The sequence below is a fragment of the Seriola lalandi genome, unplaced genomic scaffold (genome assembly GCF_002814215.2).
Source record: "Seriola lalandi dorsalis isolate HSWRI2012SDOR001 ecotype SW California unplaced genomic scaffold, Sedor1 jcf7180002053675, whole genome shotgun sequence".
NCBI classification, from domain to species: Eukaryota; Metazoa; Chordata; class Actinopteri; order Carangiformes; family Carangidae; genus Seriola; species Seriola lalandi.
In genome coordinates this window covers 14,256-33,104 of record NW_019524228.1, presented here as the reverse complement: position 1 = coordinate 33,104, position 18,849 = coordinate 14,256, and the positions used below count along the sequence as shown (strand labels likewise).

Sequence of the window (18,849 nt, the reverse complement as noted above, 5' to 3'; positions counted from 1 at the left end):
AAAGTCTCTCAGAGGAACGAGTGTGTCTAATTTCAGAGTTTACGGAATAGTTGGATCACCAAGTCAGAAATTTACTCAAAATTAAACATCAAAATATGTTGTTCGTCAGCATTTCCCACTCTGATGCCCCATCAGCTGGACATCATTTATCTGTGCTTTCCAAAAGTGCTACAAATTACATTTGAAAAATACATGTTTTATGGTGATGGTTTGGTAAGGCAGGTTTAGGGAAACATAGTGGATTGAGTTAAAATGACAACTTTGTTTATGTTAAGGGACCTTTGTTGTTATGGTTACAATAATTAACTCTTAAATGTTCAGGAACAATCAGGGTCACGGTTAAAAGAAACCAACACTGACTGCGAGAAAATGAGTAACAAACAGTGATCTCTCGTCAGGTTGTGTTAACTATTAGTTAATTTCTTAAGGCTTCAAATTAACACTAAAGAAATCAAATTAAGTGTTTTATTTTGTTGTTGTTGTTGTTGTTAGCAGAGGCTCTCTGAGTTTCATGTGTCACACATATCAGACACAACATTACTAGTCATGAGTGAGGAGTGTCAATTTTTTTTTCTTTAATTTTTCCTCCATCAGTTATGGAGAAACACTGATTTCACGTGAGTCTGAAGGACAGCTGCTTTTGCTGCTGCCTGCCATAAAACCGAAGCTGGATGTATGTACTTTGACATTGTGCATCAGCTGGCAGCGTGGTCTTGATCAACTCTCCTCAGTGGATTACAGCTCGGCTATAACTGACACTGTGGTCTCTGTTGGCGAGATGTTGCCTCTTTTGAGAGAAAACTGAGCATCAAAAAGGAACAAGAGGCGCACAAATGGAACGGAGTGGAACCTGCACACCTGTACAAGTCCTGCTCATACGTTTCCTCAAGTGATCAGTGTGTCACTGAGGACTGGTCTCCATAACAACCATCCCAGCAAAGTGAATCCATTTTCAATTTATTACTGTCACCTACCAACATCTTGAGAGAAGGCTTGAAGTCAATTATGTCTTTTGTTCTTTATGTTGAGTGCTGTATTAAGTGTCTCTGTGAAGCGTGTCAGATTGATACAAGACAAAGTAGCCGTGCTGGCATTTTCTCCCGTTCATGTTCTCATATCTCAGTTGTAGTCTTGGTGTGCTTTCAGGCGTGAGAGACACAAAAAACAGGACAGTATGAAAGTTCTGACAGACGAGTGATAATGAGCGGAGGCTGAACAAAGCACTAATCACCAAGTGTTGTAACACCCCCGAAAAATGTCGGAAAAAGAGACAGAATTGGGTACATGTCATGATATTTACTAGTGTAAGTTTTGACACACATGTAGCTGTGTGACATTTGCCTGTCATACCAGATCAGGTTGCTACAAGACTTAACAGGATCTGTCACTGATGTTGCTGCTGAACTCAGATCTTCGATTTCTGTTAGGGGGTTAGATCTGAACGTCTCCCTTTGTTTGGTTAATAACAAAATATTATTTTTTTCCCTTTAAACGCCAGAATTTTTTTTTTTTTTTGTTACTGCAGTTCATCACAAATCCAAATAACTAGATAAATATAACTGTAGCAAATGTCCATAATTAACACCTTCCTTCCTTCCTCTCCATGCACCAGTGTGACGATGACTCTCCCAAAGGCCACGCGGGGGACGCCGAGTGTGAAAATATCAATTGAGGCCACAGCTGTTGACTCAACGTATTAATTCTGAATGACCATCTCCACTTTCTCCCACTTTGTGTGTGTGATCTTTCACAGGGGACCTGGCGTCAGATGACGAGTACCTGGAAATCCCATCTATCTCCAGGCAGAGAGCAGGGACGTACGAATGCACAGCTGTCAACGATATTGACACAGATGTTCAGACTGTCGACATCACCGTCAACTGTGAGTCAGCTGCAACAAACATGTATACTAAAATATAGTGTTTTTATCAGTCTGTTAAGAGAATTCAGTATATCCGATATGTTTTTATACTCATATAATTTTTGAATTAATTTCCATGCAAAAGTACAGGTTCCAGCTACTGAGATATGGGCCTTTGTTGCTTTTCTTGTGAACTGAATGGCACTGAATGTGCGACTGTTGATTTGATGTTGGGCCTGTGGAAAATTGTTTTGGGGATTTTCTTTACTAATTTCTACCATTAATCAGCGCTGATTAATCAGTTAATTAAAAACAATATTTTAAACACTTATCAAAAATGTATCAAAAAGCTGTAACCCTGCTGATAAGCAAAGTATAAGTATTGGGTACAAGAATGTTTAACTCTAGAAATTTGAACACAATCTTACATAGCCTGGTGAGAGAAATGGGTTCTTCATCTGTCTTCATGTATCGTCCCTGTTAAGAAACATGTGGTAAAGCAATGTTTGAAGCTTTTCTCGACAACTGCTCTTCCTCAGATCCTCAGCAACACACCTGCCAAGTTTAGAATCCTTCAGACAAGCGGTTGTCAAGAAAATCCAAATACAGAATGTTCCATTTATAGTGAGATATATACAGCGTGTTTACATTAAATGTATTAATCAAGGTTGAACAATTTTCTAATTCCCAGCGAAATGAAATAGCTGTAACATACAATGTTGGTTATATATGGAGGTATCTTATTTTCCTTTTCAATCAGGCAGTATATGTTTTTGCATTTGCAATCCTATTGGAATTATGGCTATTCCCCCATGCCCAATAATCTTTTCATCCTGGAGAGGCTTGGAATGATTTCATAGTTTGAGCTCATTTCATTTGAAATGCCTGTAGTGCCACTTTAAAAAGTAGACACAGGTTTATTTCTAATAATTTTCTGTACATAGTTGATACAAACTTATTTTAATATGTAACCATTTTATTATTGAGTTTCACTTTTTAAGCAAAACCTAATCAGAGTTTCTCAACTGTAATGATGTGCTTCTTCTTTGAAACCGAAAACCTTTGGCTTTTTGGCTGTTGGTTTGATTAAAAAAGACATTTTGAAGTCATTATATGGGGTTTAGGAAAATTTTCTATTTTTGTATATATTGTATTGTCCATTGATTAATTAAGGAATTTATTGGTGTATTTATTGACGATGAAAATAAGTGAAGCCCTAACATATAGAGCTGCATAGTTAATTTTTTTTTGCATCATCTTTTGCATGCCATTTTTCAGCCCATACAGCTGCAAACACATTGTGAATTTGTGGGTTAGCCTACATTTCTAGGCTTTGCTCAAACAGGAAAAAAGTCTTTTTGATAAATTGCTGTGCCTTTGCTGCAGAAGAAGGAGAATAGATTGTATCACATTAAAACCTGAAGAGTTAATTCCCTCTCATCATATCCTGACACTGTGCAGTTATACGCAGTGTAATAAATATTATACTTAGTTCATAATTCCTGTTCACTTGTGGTCATGGTGTCGATCCCAGCCCTGAATCAAAACTGGGACAGAAGAGGAGAAAATGCCGTGACCCCTCTCCTGATATCCTGGACTTGTGTTGCTCTGTAGTCCTGATCACAGTGCTCCTATGTTTAGATGCTCCAACCGTGTCAGAGGGCAGAGATGTTGGAGTGACTCTGGGCCAAAGAGGAGTGCTGGAGTGTGAGGCTGATGCAGTGCCTGAGGCAGATTTTGAGTGGTATAAAGATGACAGAAGGTAATGGGTTTTACATTTGCATTTTAAGTAGACAAACGGACGAAGTATGTATATATGTGTGTGTGTGTGTGTGTGTGTGTGTATTTGTATGCTTACTGATCAGTTTTCACAGTTACTGATTGATCAGCTGCCAGTCACACAGGCATTAAGATTATAAGATTACTGCAAAATTGCATGTATTAAATAATATTAATTAAATTATTGTTGTTGCGCTCAGTAATTTGGCGGGGGACTTAAGAAAACATAGACAAAGCAAAAACTTAATTAACTGCTTACATGCTTAGTTGCATTTGTGGTTTGTCCATGAACATTTTTTCTCCTGTGTAGGATCTTCAATGGCTTTGACGGCACGGAGATTGTGAACACTGGATCACTGTCCAAGCTGACATTTTTTAACGTGTCTGACGGAGATTACGGGAACTACACCTGTGTTGCCGTCAACAAACTTGGGAGCTCAAACACAAGCTTCCTTCTGTATGGTGAGTACAGGAATCTGTTACATTTATACTACAGAGAGGACTATTTCTATGTTTCAGTGACAAATAATTTAATTTAAAATTTTTAGTTGTACCTGATGGTTTAAATTTCGCTAATATATTTTGTGAAATTTACAGTTTAACTTCTGTTTTCCTTGTGGAGGAAATAAGTGGAAAAAAAGTCTTTAGCCGCTTAGACTTGCTGCAGCCGCGCACAGCAAAAAGAAAGCCTGCACAGTTTTTGCACAGACTGTAGTACAAAAACAAAACGCTCCATTGCTAGACAACACAGTAGCTGTTGATATTATCCTCTGAGCAGTGATTTACAAAAAACATTTTTTGTTGCCTTCCCTTGTCTGAATGTCATTCTGTGAGTCTTTGCCCTGCAAAGTCCACAATCTGCTCTAGGTTTAACTCCTCTGCTCATTCATTCTCAATGCAAAATAAAAGCCGTCCACTGATGCTCTCTGTCTCACTGCGCTCCTTAAAATTCTCAAACACTGAATCCCTGAATGAGCTCTGCAGTCACGATAGCAATTGTCAAAAATAGCAGAAAGGTCACTGAAGGTGGATAAGGGTGGAATACGGCACTGAGACTCAGTGTTGCTGCTAATTTGTCCCAGTGGCCGTTCATGGTATTACAAACAAAACATCTTCCCCACAGAACACCATTATAAAAGACACATCCATAAAAGTTTAGTCAGGACACGTCCAACTGCAAGCAAGATTGTTTTTTACTTTTTATTCCTAGAATTTTTAGTCCATGGAGGTTTTGTATTTGTAAAACTTTCCCAGAGCCTAGAAAAGTGAATTATGTTTTGTATATTTTTTTAAGTGTAAGGGCCTAGCAGGAACACTAATGCATATGTCCAGTGGGTCGTATAATGCAGTACTACACCTGGATGATAAAAAAATGTTTTGGGTCATGCACCAGGTGAGCAATTTTCATTCAAGTGAAAGGGCGCCATCTGTGAGTCCAGTATCAGACTCCACCAGGTAGAAGATCCTGAGTGAGCATAACAGTCACACACATCACTGGTGTGTTTGACTTGGGTCCTTTAGCATCATCACTAAGTGATGCATAAAATCAGTGATTAATTAAGGAAGATGCATCCTTTTTATTTTTACCTAAATAATGTAAGGTAATGCTGATCTTAATCATCATTGTGCATTTTTCTGCTGTTCACAAACTGCTTGTCCAGGAGTGAACACACCACTCGCTCCCCCTGTCACTCGGTCAGTGAATGTAAACATTTAAAACATACACTATATTGCCAAAAGTATTGGCTCACCTGCCTTGACTCGCATATGAACTTAAGTGACATCCCATTCTTAATCCCTAGGGTTCAATATGATGTCGGTCCACCCTTTGCAGCTATAACAGCTTCAACTCTTCTGGGAAGGCTTTCCACAAGGTTTAGGAGTGTGTTTATGGGAATTTTTGACCATTCTTCCAGAAGCGCATTTGTGAGGTTACACTGATGTTGGACAAGAAGGCCTGGCTCTCAGTCTCCGCTCTAATTCGTCCCAAAGGTGTTCTATCAGGTTGAGGTCAGGACTCTGTGCAGGCCAGTCAAGTTCATCCACACCAAACTCTCTGATCCATGTCTTTATGGACCTTGCTTTGTGCACTGGTGCACAGTCATGTTGGAACAGGAAGGGGCCATCCCCAAACTGTTCCCATAAAGTTGGGAGCATGGAATTGTCCAAAATCTCTTGGTATGCTGAAGCATTCAGAGTTCCTTTCACTGGAACTAAGGGGCCAAGCCCAGCTCCTGAAAAACAACCCCACACCAAACACCAAAATCCCCCCTCCACCAAACTTTACACTTGGCACAATGCAGTCAGACAAGTATCGTTCTCCTGGCAACCGCCAAACCCAGACTCGTCCATCAGATCGCCAGATGGTGAAGCGCGATTTGTCACTCCAGAGAACACGTCTCCACTGCTCTAGAGTCCAGTGGCGGCGTGCTTTACACCCCTGCATCCAACGCTTTGCATTGCACTTGGTGATGTATGGCTTGGATGCAGCTGCTCAGCCATGGAAACCCATTCTATGAAGCTCTCTACGAACTGTTCTTGAGCTAATCTGAAGGCCACATGAAGTTTGGAGGTCTGTAGCGACTGACTCTGCAGAAAGTTGGCGACCTCTGCGCACTATGCGCCTCAGCATCCGCTGACCCCGCTCCGTCATTTTACGTGGCCTACCACTTCGTGGCTGAGTTGCTGTCGTTCCCAATCGCTTCCACTTTGTTATAATACCACTGACAGTTGACTGTGGAATATTTAGGAGCGAGGAAATTTCACCACTGGACTTGTTGCACAGGTGGCATCTTATCACAGTACCACACTGGAATTCACTGAGCTCCTGAGAGCGACCCAATCTTTCACAAATGTTTGTAGAAACAGTCTGCATGCTTTGGTGCTTGATTTTATACACCTGTGGCCAAGGAAGTGATTGGAACACCTGATTTCAATTATTTGGATGGGTGAGTGAATACTTTTGGCAATATAGTATATCTAGACTGAGAGTTGAGAATGTGAACTCTCTGGACATGAAGCTGGGTCTGCCTCCTGCAGCCGCACACTCACCATCATCTTCTTCTCTGATGCAGATGCTGATTCGGCTCCTCTCTTTTGTTGCATACTCACATGGTTTATCATGACTTTATTATGTGACTTGGTTTTAATGATTGCATCTTTAATTGCAGCAAAGTACCATACTTGACATGAAAAAAAATATTCACCCCCCCCCCAAAAAAACAAAACAAAACAGTACAGTAAAGTAACGAGAGAAAATGTAAGTCATCACTTCCACCCCTGGCATCACATGTTGGCGTCATTCCCGGGGCCTTGTTTCACACCAAAGAAATAACCACATGTCAAAAGTCAAAGGTGTCACAAAAAAACTGAATCGTGCATATCATTAACTTATCAACACTGTAGTGTGGTAGCCGTAGTGAGAATTAAAATAGTGTAGTGTTAAACCTTTGAAATGGACTTGTGATTTGATGAATGGCTGTTGGGACTATTATCAGTTTGACCTCTTCAGTACCTGTTCAGCACCAGTTTAAAGTCCATTCAGCAGCATACTTTTCATGCTTTTCACAAGTGTTGTCAATGATATGTTGCTGTTCTGTTTCCAATATGTTGCTCTGTTTCATTTGTTCCCCTGGTGTAGTGGTAATTGAACCCACTAGCTCAACGCTATTGCAAGGTTAGTATTCTGCACCAGCATGCACTTCAGCTGTTGTGGGTCGAAAGCATTAACCGCATGCTCGGACATGACAAACATTGCCATTTTCACAATCAGGAAGTCAGGCTCCAGTGTCACTGGAGTTATAGCGTTGTGTTTCTTCTGTATTTGACAAGAAGAGACAAATAATTTCTTGGTTCTTTATTCCTATCAGGACTGTACTGTTTTAATGACTCTTTGTTCCCTTTATGAATTCATATTTTAGAGCTGTTTGGTGGCAATCTTTGTATCTTTGTGAAAATGGTCAATGTAGCCCTGTTGCACTAACCATGTTTCATCTTTGTCCTTTGCAAACCTAACTGCCTCTCTGTGTGACATCGGCTTCATTTTGATTTTTGCATGCTCTTTTTCCCATGTAAGTATTTGTCATATTTTTTTATCATCATTTGTGCTTATGTGACTGTTTCCACCTGCTGTATTTGAACTGTCCATCCTACACAGAAAACGTAATAGCGAAAGCAAACACAGAGAGAGCTCCAAAAACTCACTGTTGGCACAAATGTTTCTTGTATCTGCAATAGTGGCTGTAGATTGTAGATGCCTGGTGTAGATTATTCCTTTACATGTTTTTAGAACCAGTTTTTAAACATATGGATCTGTGGTGATAGTGCAAAGATAAACACCTCCCCCATCTTGTCATTTAATGCGTCCTTGTGAGTTCTGGTTGCACCATCTTGTAAGGAAACTCACTCCATTAACAACACAGAACTGTATTAATGGCCTTGATTTTGACTATGAGTGAACGTCATTATTCTAATTAGCCATATGCAGGATTAGGGATAATCCACTGTGGCAGGGTAATTGGATAGATGCCCCAAAGGAAACTGGTGAACTCATGGAAATCCAAGGGAAATGAGTAGTCATTGTGTGACAAGCTTCAAAGTAAAAAGTTAAAATTTGTCCTCAATCCTCATACAATGCGTTCATTTAGATGGAACTTGCCTCATCCCTGAAAAGAGCATGATGAAAATATTATGTCTTTTCACTGTTGCATCATACAATTGTATTATATTTTAGTAGTAGATGAATTCCCTGTGAATTTCTTACGGTGTTCTTAAAAGCTGTGCACACACTAGTAATACTAGAATACTGCAGGTGCATTAAAAACTAAAGGATAAAGCTTAAATTTAATGTAAAGTACTGAAAGTCTGGCTTACATTTTTGTTACATCTAAGAATTATTTATCTGATACATAAAAGAGCACCAGGCACAAAAGCCGTGTTTCCAAAAAGCGTGCTACATCACTGTATGTTCTGCACATACTTTATTTTACACTCTATGTAGTATATATATTATTATATGCGTTAGGATCTGGGCAAATATTCAGGAAACATTGATAGTAGCACTATAGTTGCTGACAGCCAATCAGCTACAACTGACCAAAGTAAACCTGCAAGTCAAAGCATCATTAAAAAAAGCCTGTGGGTTAATAGACCAGTTCTCAGTCCTTATTAAAGACAAGATTATGGTCTAGAAGCAATAAATGCTGGGCAATGACCACTTCTAATCCTGTCAAACTTTAGTACAGCATTTGATGCTGCAGACCATGTCATTGTGACCATCACACCCAAAAAACAGGTGCTATATGCAGCACTAAATGTAGTTCACATTCTGCTTCCTAATCAAAGCTTTTACTGTATACGTCATTGTCATTATATGTGCTGTTTATTTATAGTTCCCAACAATGATTGCTTCCTGGATATGGTTTACCTGCCTACATGAGAGAACAATATTTCACAACATGATACCTGTCAGTTATGTACTGATTGTATCACAAAGATCCAGACTTTAGCTAGAATAAATCTGCAAGTATAACGCATAATATTATAAAACCAAATGGGTGATGCTCTTATGACCTTTTTATATGAAATAAACTGTTTTACATATACAAGCAGCTCCAGCTGCATATGTTAAGCACTAATAATGATGTCAACAGGAACATAGATCGAAAACAAAGGAGAACCTAGGATAGAACCTTGAGCTACTCCACATCATCAGTGTTGTATATGTCCTTTTCCAATGAAGGAAGTGCCACATGTTTTTGTGTTGGTGGTATGATGGGCATATGAAGTTCAGGACTTTGACACCAGAGACTTGGATTCTCATCCTGACCCCCCATCAGTGGTTAGGTTGATACAATAAAAACACTTTAAGATTAGGAAAAAATCATGGTCTTAGTTAAATAAAAAACAAAAAAAACAAAACAAAAACAATGTTGACTTTATTTAATTAAGACCACAATATTTGCCTAACCATGGAATGGAAATGCATTCATTTCATACATTCAGTATGGACATTTTGCAACTTGACAGATATGTTCATTAAAATGTTTGTTATTTATGCTGAAAGAAAGTAAGACCTCATTCTGTTTACCTCAAAACATACAAAAATCAATTTTTAGGAGACAGGTTTGCCTAATTTACAGATGAAGCATAGTGTTACTCTACAAAATGGACATAATGTACATACTGTTTTTTATATGTTAAACTCTGTGGAGGCCGATAGCTCCGCATCACAGCTGCAGAGCAGGGATGAAAGTAAGGAAAACATCTGATAACTTTCATAATCTCGTGTTGATGCCATGTCACTAATAGAACCTTGTTATCCATACCTCCAAATCCCCAATAATTCTAAACATTAATTGTAATCAGTGACTCAGCTATAATCACTAATTATGTACTCTGGTTTTTATGCAGAAAATACAATGTGAAGCAGTCACCTTGTGTTCTCATGCAAACATCATCAAACTACAAGTCACAGTAATCACAAATGCTGTAAGGTTATTAAGCCAATAAATTGTTATCAGCAGATAAGAACTTAATTTAATAATTTACCCCCAGTGGCGCTAACACAACAGAAAAAAACAATGACCAGTGGAGGAACTTACCCAGGTGTTATTTTTTCTTCTTCTTCTTCTTCTTCTTCTTCTTCTTCTTCTTTCTTTCTCCCTCCTGTCAGGGCCGAGAGCAGTTCAGGATGGCAGCGGCGGCGCGATGGGAGTGCACTCACACACCTGTCTCCTCTTCATAGTGTTTCTGCCATTCCTGCTCAGGTTTTGAAGAGGAATGGATTTGAACACGAGTGATGTGTGCGTGTATGTGTATGTGTGTGTGTGTGTGTGTGTGTGTGTGTGTGTGTGTGTATGTGCGTGCGTGGGTGCGTCTGTTTTTTTTGTTTGTTTTGAACCAGAACCATAAACTGATGCACAGTGAGTGCATGAAGTACCAAGCTACGTCATGATGTTGATACACTAGATAAGTACATAACAAAATGTTGTTTATTTTATTTTATTTTATTTTATTTTATTTTATTTTATTTTCCTTTTTAAGGATGTAACAGAAGTTTCACACCTTAACTGATTTGTGTTCAATATTTTTCTCTTTAAATTATATTACTCTGGATTGTCTCTTTTTACGTGTGTCTCGGGAAAAGAAAGGATTTTCTAAAATGAGGTGTCTCTTATTCAGATGGATTTGTCTTAATTTTTAACTGCATTGCATATTCATCTCAACTCCAGGAAAAGGCAAATTTATGGCACGTATGAGAGGTGAATGTTAAATACCTCAAAGTCAAACCGAGACAGTGAAGCAGTAGGAATTTAGGTTACCCCGAGGCTGAAAGCCTGGTATTATCATATTTTAATGTATAATAATTATCATTCAGTCTGGTTGTTGAAAGCAGAATTGTTTTTGACCTTCATGTATTTTTGTTCCCAGCATTATAGTGATATACTTGCGGTTGTGATATGCTAATCTTTTAATTTTCTTTTTTTTCCAGTCATGTTTAGTTTTAAATTTTTTGACAAAGGAAAATATAATGTTGTAATTAATTAGGATTGAATATCCTAGTTTAACGTCTTTGTTGTATTTTTTTTTTCTTTACCAGTACAGTTGTACACAATAATGGTGTCAAGAATAATTATGTTATAATTATGTAGTTCAAATGGAGCGAGAGTTTACTCCACGTGTGGAGTCAATGTCTGACTTAAGTAATGCAAATTTATTAATGCGTTTCTACTTGTTTGAACGTCATGCAATTTCTACACGACACAGTTATTTGCGAAAACGTTCCTGTTCATGTTCCAAACCAGCAGTGTAAGGTTAGAGACAACTCAGTAAGATCATGTTAAAATGAAAATAAACACTTTATGCATGTAGTTAGACACCAGTAACCCAAAGACTTTACACATTTAGTTACCACCTTACTTCACAGATTTGTTTCCTTGTCTCAACACCAACCAAAACACCAACACTTCCATAGTATTGTCTTTTCAGAAACAAGAGGGTTAACATGCTGTGTTTTCATAAGGGTTTAAGATGGGGGTTAATTGGGAAAAAAAAAAAAATCTAAAATCATTGATACCTTTAAACCAAAATGTACAGTATGTGGTTCATGACTGTGAAATGTCCATCTGAACGTGACATTTCCAGCTTTTATTGAAAAGAAAAAGATAGAATTGCAGGCTCACTGTGCGGCATGTGAGCCAATTGCAATAACAGAGATTGATCAGAGGACTGAGCGAAAAGGCTACAACTGCTTTTTATCACTTGATATATAGCCTGCATTATCAGGAAAGACAGGATATATAAGAAAAGAAGAAAATCATATCTCTGTGTTTTATTGTGGAATAAAATCAGTGCAGACAGAGCATCACAGAGGCTGTAAACAAACAACAGACCTGTTACCTTATTTTCTTGTGAACGTCAGGATTTTATGCAACAATCAGTAACCTCTCACAACACGGCAGCGAGAATTGAAGCCAGTATCTTGTATCTCTTGTGTTGGCAAGTGATTCACAACAACTGCCAGGCCGCACTCAGGTTCAACCCAGCGGTGGAAAAGAGCTGAGTGACAACAACAATGAAAGCAAGATTTGGTGTTAGGCTTCTGGTATTGTAATGTGGAAAAGTATTTTTTAAATATCATGAATCTCATGATGAATGCATCAGTATCTGTTTGTCAGTGTACATCAAACACAACACAACCATCTACTGACTGAGCTGCACTGCACATCACTGGACTATGTGCAGCACTAAAACACATGTAGGATTGCATTAAAACAACATCAAACAGGAACAGTGGATTAAAACCAATTGGTGTGTGTCTGTGTAGTGGTGGGGCAAGGATTTTTAAATTAATACGACCTCAGTTGACACTGAGCGGGGTCTGACAGGACAGAGCGAGCGAGACAGAACCAGTGATCTGCTTCCCTTCCCTTCACGATCACCTTTCCTCTTTTAAAAGAAAATACTGATCTTTTTCTTTTTCCTGGATTGCCTTGTGCTCAGGTGAGGTCTTAGTCTGTCGTCCATGTGTACCTCAATTTTTCCTTTATAGCTCTTGGGGATAACAACGTTTGTGCTCCTTGATGTGAAGAAAAAGAGCCAATATCCAAATCAAAAAGGCATGAAACAGATAGGGCCATTATTGAAATTGATCAGGGTAATCATCAGCTGAATCTGACAGGCTAATCACCGTTTGTTTTCACACACAACACAAAGGAAGAGAGAGAGAGACAGACACTGCGGACTGTTATTCATCTCCAGCACAGTGATGTTTGGAAATGACACTGTAATTATTCCATCCTGGCTTGAAGGATGGCGGGACTGATCTCACGTCTATTTTGTCATTTTGCCACAAGATTAACCACATTTAAGACCACCTCCCAAGGAGGTCTGTGCTGGAGCCCTCCACAGATGAAAGTAGTTGCTATCAATATTCCCACAAACAATCACAGCCTCATCACTCTGAGTTCACTTGAAAGGCTGAAAAGGAACTGAACGTGAAAAAAATCTTGCTTAATAGTTTGCCTGGAAATATCAATTAACACACACACACACACACACACGTACGCACACACACACACACACATTATCCTATATCTCTGCCTACATTTAATTTGTAGAACAGCCAAGCACACATTGTAAAAACTGGGTCATTTATTTTATTTTTTTTTTACTACCTCTGAGCAGTTGTTCAGCAATGTGTCGAATTATTTACCACCTTAAAGTAATGTCAAAGTAATATTTAGATCTAGTTTTTGGATGTCCATTTGTGTGCATTGTAACGACAGTGTAAGCGATGCACATTCACAGAAGTCCCATGCGATGCCACACAGCTGTATTAGTCAGTAGGTGTATCTTAGAGCTCCACAGGTTTCTGAAAGGACAGCACAGACAGCTGAATGTTTATGCAGTTTATTGCTTTGTCCTTGATAATTGTGTTTTTTCTTTTTTTTTTCTTTTTTTATGTCATTTCAAATGCAATAAAATATCATTTCTCAAGTCAAGCACACTATTACTGAGGACAGACACATATAAGTTGCTTAGCTTTAGAGCACAGGCAGATTTGTACAAACCAGCAGGGCTGCTGGCAATATATAACATGTTATGCATTCCTAGATTAAATGGAAATGAAAGTTTTTTTTTTTCATATATAACCAGATGTGTGGAGTTGGTTGTACAGCTGACTTAACTTAATAATCCACTCAATAATAGAAATGCTATATGGTCACTATGGTAGCACATTAATATCCTGATGAACTCTGATGAGATATGTGGTCACAAACAAATTGTTGCACACTGAGCTGAGGAAGCAGGATGGAGGCAAAGAGTGGTCTGATCTGGGATCTGAGGATGTGGTGTCCTGCCTTTCCATTGGAGATTGAAAGCTGTCACTGTCAAATCGCTGCTGGAAATCCCACTAGATCACATTTCCTAAGGTGTAGGCCTTGGTTGGTCTGAGCGGCGCACAGCCAAAAGAAAAGCATCATCTTCATTTCCTTTTTTCACCTGCTGTCCCAGACATGTATTAAGACTGGAGAAATCCTATGCAGGCTGCTTCTTTTTTTTTTTCTGACCTGGAGCCTTTTATTTTACTTAGCACCAGTGTTTTCGATGTATTATGGGAGAACTCCGCAGCAGATAACATACATATTTCAGTGTGAAATAAGCAACTTCTATAAGTGAAAATAATTCATCATTTCTCAGACAAACAGTTGACAGTTGTACTACAGTTTCTTTCTGCATGACATTAAAAAAAGTCAGCCTCTCCGCTGTCTTATTAGAGCAAATGCAAATGTTCCAAATTCCCTCCAAGCTTGACTTTTAAAAAAGGATATGCAAGACACACTGTAAGTCCCATTCAAGCCAAACTTATAATGATAAAGCCTAGCAACCCGGGGAGAGGATCTCAGAAATACACTGGTAAAATATTTCTGATTTGCCTCCAAAGTTCAGCTTGGAAACTGCACTGAAAAGGCCTGAATACACATAAATTCTCCTGTTTCTGTCTGACTCCAGTCAGCCAATTCTGAATCACAGCCCATGAAGGCTTATATTTTGGCAGTAGCACTGCATATTTATGTTGATATGACCAATTCCACTCTCTGTTTGAAGACTGCATAGGGATTGCAGGGCTCATTCTTTCTCTCAGCCCAAGCAAACATGGGTCCAGTTGGAACATGGACTGATTTTTGGAAAAAAAAAAAAAAAAAAAAAAGCTATGGGTACATTTATTTTCTTTGTCTTTATGTGTGCAAGGCAAGAGAGAAGTCTTTGAAGAAAATTTGATACCATTTAAGAAAAATGACTGAGTTTGTGTTGCACCTATCAGATAGTGCTATTAATTTTAGGTGTTGTGACATTTGTGTGATTTGCATTGCAGTCTGGAAGGGATCATTTTTGGATGTGAACTTTGGTTAGACATGAGAAATCAAACCTTTGTCTCAGCGTCCAGGGGGGTTATTATCATAGCAGACGCATGAAGTAGTCTCATGATCCCATGAGATTTATTTTGGATGATTCACATAAATAAAATTCTGCCCTTTGCCTGGCTACAAGTTCACAGAGCTCTCTTTAAACCGGATTGTTCACAAGTGGAGGGAGACGTCATGCTATTTGACTCCCCCGCATTGTAAAGGATTGTTGGTTCTTATGTATTTTCTTGATGAAAAGTGTGTGCTCATATTTAAGACTGATAATAAAATGTTGTATCTTAAGATCATGCTTTGATATATTTGTGGTGTTTTTATTCACTCAGATTAAATATCCATAGGAACATATCAGATGTTTTGCCAATAGACTTTCCCAAAGTGCACAAACAGCAGCATTCCCCACACTGGCACCTATCCAGTAACAAGGCAAACCTATTGATTTCCATCTCCCTCAGAAGTCCTGACCTTGAACTGAGCTCATTGTGGTCTGTCAGCAACCAACAATGGCTAACTACAGTTCTCTAAATGACACCAGTGCGCTTCAGCCTCGACATGTTGTTTTAAAAGATTCTGGTACATCTATTATGAACCAAAACAGCAGGAGGTCTGCTATAAAGCACTGAATCTTTTCTCTTCCTGCACAATGAATGTTAATTGCACAGTGTAGCTGCATGCGAAAAAAATTTCCTATTCTCATTCATCTGCTGTATTGATGATACATGTAACAAGACTCTGTGGTTTCTAATGTGAATTGTCCATGGCATTGACGTTTGTGACCTGGAGAGATGCACTGTGATAAATAATGTAAGGCATGTCCATGATGAGTACACTAGTTCAGGTTTGTGCTTTTTATTGCATTTTTTTTTTTTTTAAGCAGGGACAAAAAAAAAGGGCTTTGCAGTTGATACCCTGCCGCTCTACTTCAGCCTCAAAAAATATTTAATTCATGCAAACATCTGCTCGCTACAGCTGAGAATTGCTCCATACACCAGAAACCAGAGAATGTAATGATGCTGTTAGAAAAAAAAAAAGATTTTTCTTTGCCTTACATTAAAGGCCAGTGTACCTAGATTCAGAGCTAACACAGAAATGCAGAGACAGTCCTCTCATGTGAAAAACATTCCAATAGGTCATCTGTGCAGCAGCTTATTACAACTCATAGTTATGTTTTCTTGTTAGGCAACGTCTAGCTGCTGTAGTAATTATGATGATAGCAAAGGAGGAAGTCAGGTGACATAAAGGGGCGACAAAGTCAGTGTTAAGAGGAGGTTGGGGTGGATGGACAACACACAGGACATTAACACAGGAGACTGCTGTTAGTTACCCGTATGAAACTGACCTTAAGGAAGGTGTTTTAACCCAAAACCTTTTCCACAACCTGGACCACACCTTTATTCCTGGAACCATGACGACAAAAGTTCAGGCCAGCAGAAGGGGCGCTATGTCACCGTACTTATATCAGAGGGTAGGGACGAACAACTACTGAGGATAGAGGACTCTCCCAGCAGGCGGCGGCCATCAGTGTAACGTGGACACTCCAACAACTCTCACGTCAGACAGATGTTAAATTTTGTAAATCAAAATTGGGTTGACATCAAAACCCAACGCTGCCAAACCGATATTGTGATGTTTAGCAGATGTTTTGCTCAGGACTGTAATGTTGATATTTTATATGTCAAGATGGCGTTGGCATGAAATATATCAATGTCAGCTGTTGTCAATATTCTATGTCAAATTAACCTCAGCATTAGTCATCCTGACATTGAATTTGGTACCTGATGTCATAACCTACATTCAACCAAACATCAACAACAATGTTTAATAAGGAAAAAAGGAAAAATGAAGAAAAAGGAAATGCATTCAACATGTTTTCTAGACCTCAAGGATACACATAATGTTTTATGCTGTGTAAAACTGTATGTACTGCTTACAAGGATGCTCCACACTTACTCCACCAGCGCATTTAATTTGAATTCCAATGGGTATTTTCACTTTAGGACTGAATCCTATAGAAATTGCACCGTTTGTTATGGTTCTAAACAATCATTTATTTTTGAATAAATAACTTGACACTCTCCACAACCAGCACGCTACAACATTTATTCTTATTAGGCTTGTGTAAGGCTCTGCCGTGTAGCTAGAAAACATGTCAGTGGTGGCAAATTGTGTAAAGCTGCTCTTCCGCTTTTCCTCTGCATTCTGCATGAAACAGAGGCACTTCTTTTTTTGAAATATGTTTCTGTCCTGGGACTTTATACCCAGAGTTAACCACTTTCATTAGCTTTTGAAACCCAGTTTATCTACTCCTCTGTCTATAATATATGAAACTGCACTTCCTGTCTCTCTGCTTCTTTTTGAGCTCTTATCATATGGGGCACTGACTGAAAAGGCAGACACGAGCGACTGCTGCTGGCGTTTGAGTTAATGTTACCACAAGAGGCTTGTTCGCAAGCTTGGCTGCAAATGCTGGTGTGGGAGCAGTTTGAGAGCACAGGCTTTCTGTATACTGGGGTGATGGATGGGTAATGTTACTTTTCTAAATGGTGGAATTGGTTGGTTTTGTTTCTTGTCTGCATCAGCACATGTCACCTGAACAGATATCACTCCACCAATTATCCAGCTTTAGAAACCAAAACCATTTCTAAACCAAAATGTGACCGCTCTTTGCCACAGATTCATCATGTTGTGCAGCAGTGTGACTCTTCTCACAGTCGCTCATTTTTACTCTTTTTTTTTATTTTTTATTTTGTTCTCAAAATTATGACCCTACGCAGCTACATAAGCCAATTGCAGGGTGATTGTGCAGAGACTTGACCCAAATGCAGAATAGGTACAGAACATTTATCGAAAATTATTATCATTATCATCCAACCTTGGCGCCTGATCACACCTGAAAATTGCAGAGTGAAATCTCACAGAATAGGTGGAACCGCAGACTTCTTGCAGCTTTTGAAAAAAGGCTACCATTGGTTGCTGCTAGTTTCATTCATGATTACATACAATCACATGGTGCAACACAGCTGCTACGACAGCTTCCTCCATTATTTTACCCTCTGGTTCTACTTTGAAACGCGCTTAGTCTCTATAAGATAATCTACTGATTGGGGCACCTGCATTGAAATGTATCGTTTGCAGTCCAAAATCTGGTGGGACCTAGCTGGGACATTTATTCTCCGGTAAGGAACATTTGAACAAGAGTGGCACCAGATGAGTGCACTAACATACCTGGTGATGGGAGTAAGTCCTGCTTCAGTTTGGTCCAGAGACTTTGAAGATTATTTTAATTGAAAATTCAAAAATTTGACTCACTGCTCAGTCAGTTCATCTGTTTTAGGTCTTGCATACCATCTTTAATATAGATTTAAAACTCTATTACACATTTATTCACTGGTTTGTATTTACATACCCCTTTGTTTGGTTGTGTTTACTATTTGTCACTGAAGTGTGTTCAGTTCATCTCAATCATGTCACAAGATGTTTAAATTACAACAGTAATATAGATTAATAAGGAGACATGCTTCAATAAAATTATGATAAGATGAATAACAGTAATAATTCTAACTGACCTCTCTTGTTTGTCCAGAAAGAAAGATGTTTCTGTTATTATTATACATCTTGTAATATGAGTTATCTCATTGGACAAATTCATAAATCCCCCCTCAGAATCCTGACACTATTTCAGCATCACAAATTCTCATATTCCTTTGGTGGATCAAGCGGACATGTTTAAATGTTTCAGAAGCAAAAATAAGCATAAGACTTCTCTGTTGCCTTTGAGTT

General features: G+C 38.8%; 1 protein-coding gene across 4 annotated transcripts in view; it reads left to right on the top strand.

Moving 5' to 3' along the window:
* Positions 1-15,359, top strand: part of ntm (neurotrimin) — a 430,835-nt gene extending 415,476 nt beyond the window's left edge. For 3 of the 4 annotated variants that reach the window (XM_023401410.2, XM_087172715.1, XM_023401409.2), the window contains 5 exons: positions 1,754-1,882; positions 3,503-3,623; positions 3,951-4,102; positions 7,281-7,316; positions 10,314-15,359. In XM_023401410.2, coding sequence (XP_023257178.1) covers positions 1,754-1,882; positions 3,503-3,623; positions 3,951-4,102; positions 7,281-7,316; positions 10,314-10,414 — 539 coding nt within the window. In that variant the 3' untranslated portion in view covers positions 10,415-15,359. The remainder of the gene's footprint in view (positions 1-1,753; positions 1,883-3,502; positions 3,624-3,950; positions 4,103-7,280; positions 7,317-10,313) is intronic. The other variant, XM_023401411.2, reaches the window with a different exon arrangement.
* Positions 15,360-18,849: the final 3,490 nt, after the last annotated feature.